Source organism: Coffea eugenioides, unplaced genomic scaffold (assembly GCF_003713205.1).
Source record: "Coffea eugenioides isolate CCC68of unplaced genomic scaffold, Ceug_1.0 ScVebR1_1593;HRSCAF=2470, whole genome shotgun sequence".
NCBI lineage: Eukaryota > Viridiplantae > Streptophyta > Magnoliopsida > Gentianales > Rubiaceae > Coffea > Coffea eugenioides.
This window is the reverse complement of record NW_020862007.1, coordinates 2,572-4,234: the sequence shown is the minus strand read 5'-3', so window position 1 is coordinate 4,234 and position 1,663 is coordinate 2,572. Positions and strand designations below refer to the sequence as shown.

At 41.0% G+C, this 1,663-nt stretch overlaps 1 protein-coding gene across 1 annotated transcript; it reads right to left on the bottom strand.

The window, feature by feature from the left end:
- Positions 1-155: 155 nt before the first annotated feature.
- LOC113755580 lies at positions 156-1,001 on the bottom strand. The gene has a single exon (XM_027299553.1). It carries the CDS (start codon positions 999-1,001, stop codon positions 156-158), a length of 846 nt encoding a protein of 281 aa, XP_027155354.1.
- Between the last annotated feature and the right edge of the window lie 662 nt (positions 1,002-1,663).

Genomic DNA, 1,663 nt, shown 5'->3' with positions numbered 1-1,663 from the left:
CACCATGTTTGAATTATTTCCCAGCTTCACTGAATCTGTGAATTTTTCATCAAAATCTGAAAAATATTCTCTTTTCCCACTCATGTGATTGCTGCACCCAGAGTCAAGAAACCACATGTCTGTTTTGTGTTGCTTCTTTTCTTCAACATAAGCCATCAGCAGCATGTGTTCTTCACTCTCCACTTGACTCTCTGCAAAATTGGCCACTCCTTTCTTGCATTCCCACTGAAAATGACCAAGCTTGTGACAAGCATAACACTCCACAGTTGCTTTGTCAAAGCTTTGTCTGTTTCTTCCACGGCCTCTGCCTCCAACGCTCCCACGTCCTCTTCCTTGTCCTGCATATTGGTTTCATGGGTCACCTTCAGTGCATGTTCTTCATGTACAGTGTTACTCATGCGTTGTTCGTGCACGAGCAAACTGCTTTGCAGCTCATCAATTGACAAAATACTTGTATCATTAGATTCTTCAATTGAACAGACGACATAATTAAACTTAGGTGTCATTGACCTCAGAATATTTTCCACAACAGCAACATCTTTCAATTCTTCACCATTGGCTTTCATCTTGTTGGTGATGACAAGAACACGAGCAATGTACTCATTCACAGATTCTCCTTCCTTCATGTGAGCAATTTCATACTCCTTTCGCAAAGCCTGTAGATGAGCACGCTTTACTCGCGTTGTTCCTTGATATTTATGCTTCATAGAGTCCCAAATACTCTTTGACGTATCTTTGTTGACGATAGTCTCCAAAATGGAACGATCTAACGCCTGAAACAAATAATTCTTAGCTTTGAGATCCTTCAACGTCTGCTCTTCACAAATTTTCTTTTGTGCCTCAGTTAAAGTCACACCCTTTGCTGCTGGAAAAACTCCATTTTCTACCACATTCCAGTACTCCTTTGATCGAAGAAAATTTTCCATGAGCATTGCCCAATGATCGTAGTGACCATCGAACCTCGGCACTGCTGGTTGAACAAAGGCACTCTCTGTTGCCATTTTCGTTGCCTGCACTCCCTTAGAAGACTGCTGCTTCTACGTACCGAGCCTCTTGCGAGGCTCTGATACCAGATGTAAGGTTAACAGGAAAGAGTATTGCAGAGGAAAGAAAAAGGTGGAAGGAATTCACTGTCATTGAATGAGAAATATTTAGGCTATATATAGCCGTACAAAACAAACAGAAAATACAATAAATAAGGAGTCTCCTGCTCACTGACTCCTAAACCAAAAGACCTATTCTAAAGCAAAGAATCCCAAATGGAATGGGATTTTATTTACAGGCTAATATTGACTAAATCTAACACCTGGATCTAGAATTCTACCCTCAGCGATGCACTGAGAGTTCACTGCTTACAAGTCTCATCTCGTTCTCACTTGCAGGGTCACTTCGCTCATTGCTCATTTATCGAACGGAGTTCTGTACGTAAGCGTATCCCTTTACTGACTTTCCAAATTACTTCAAATCTGACACCCTAAATACGTGGCTAAACGAAAAATGATGTTCTCCATTATTAGACGCAACCAAGTGAAGTTTAATAACCTTGCTGCTTCCACACCTCTCCTCAACGAGGTCTGCTTGGCGAAACTTCTTATTCACATATGAATTGCAAGGAGAGCGCCATAAATGTGATTTCATTGTTTAATCATTTTACGGATGTTGT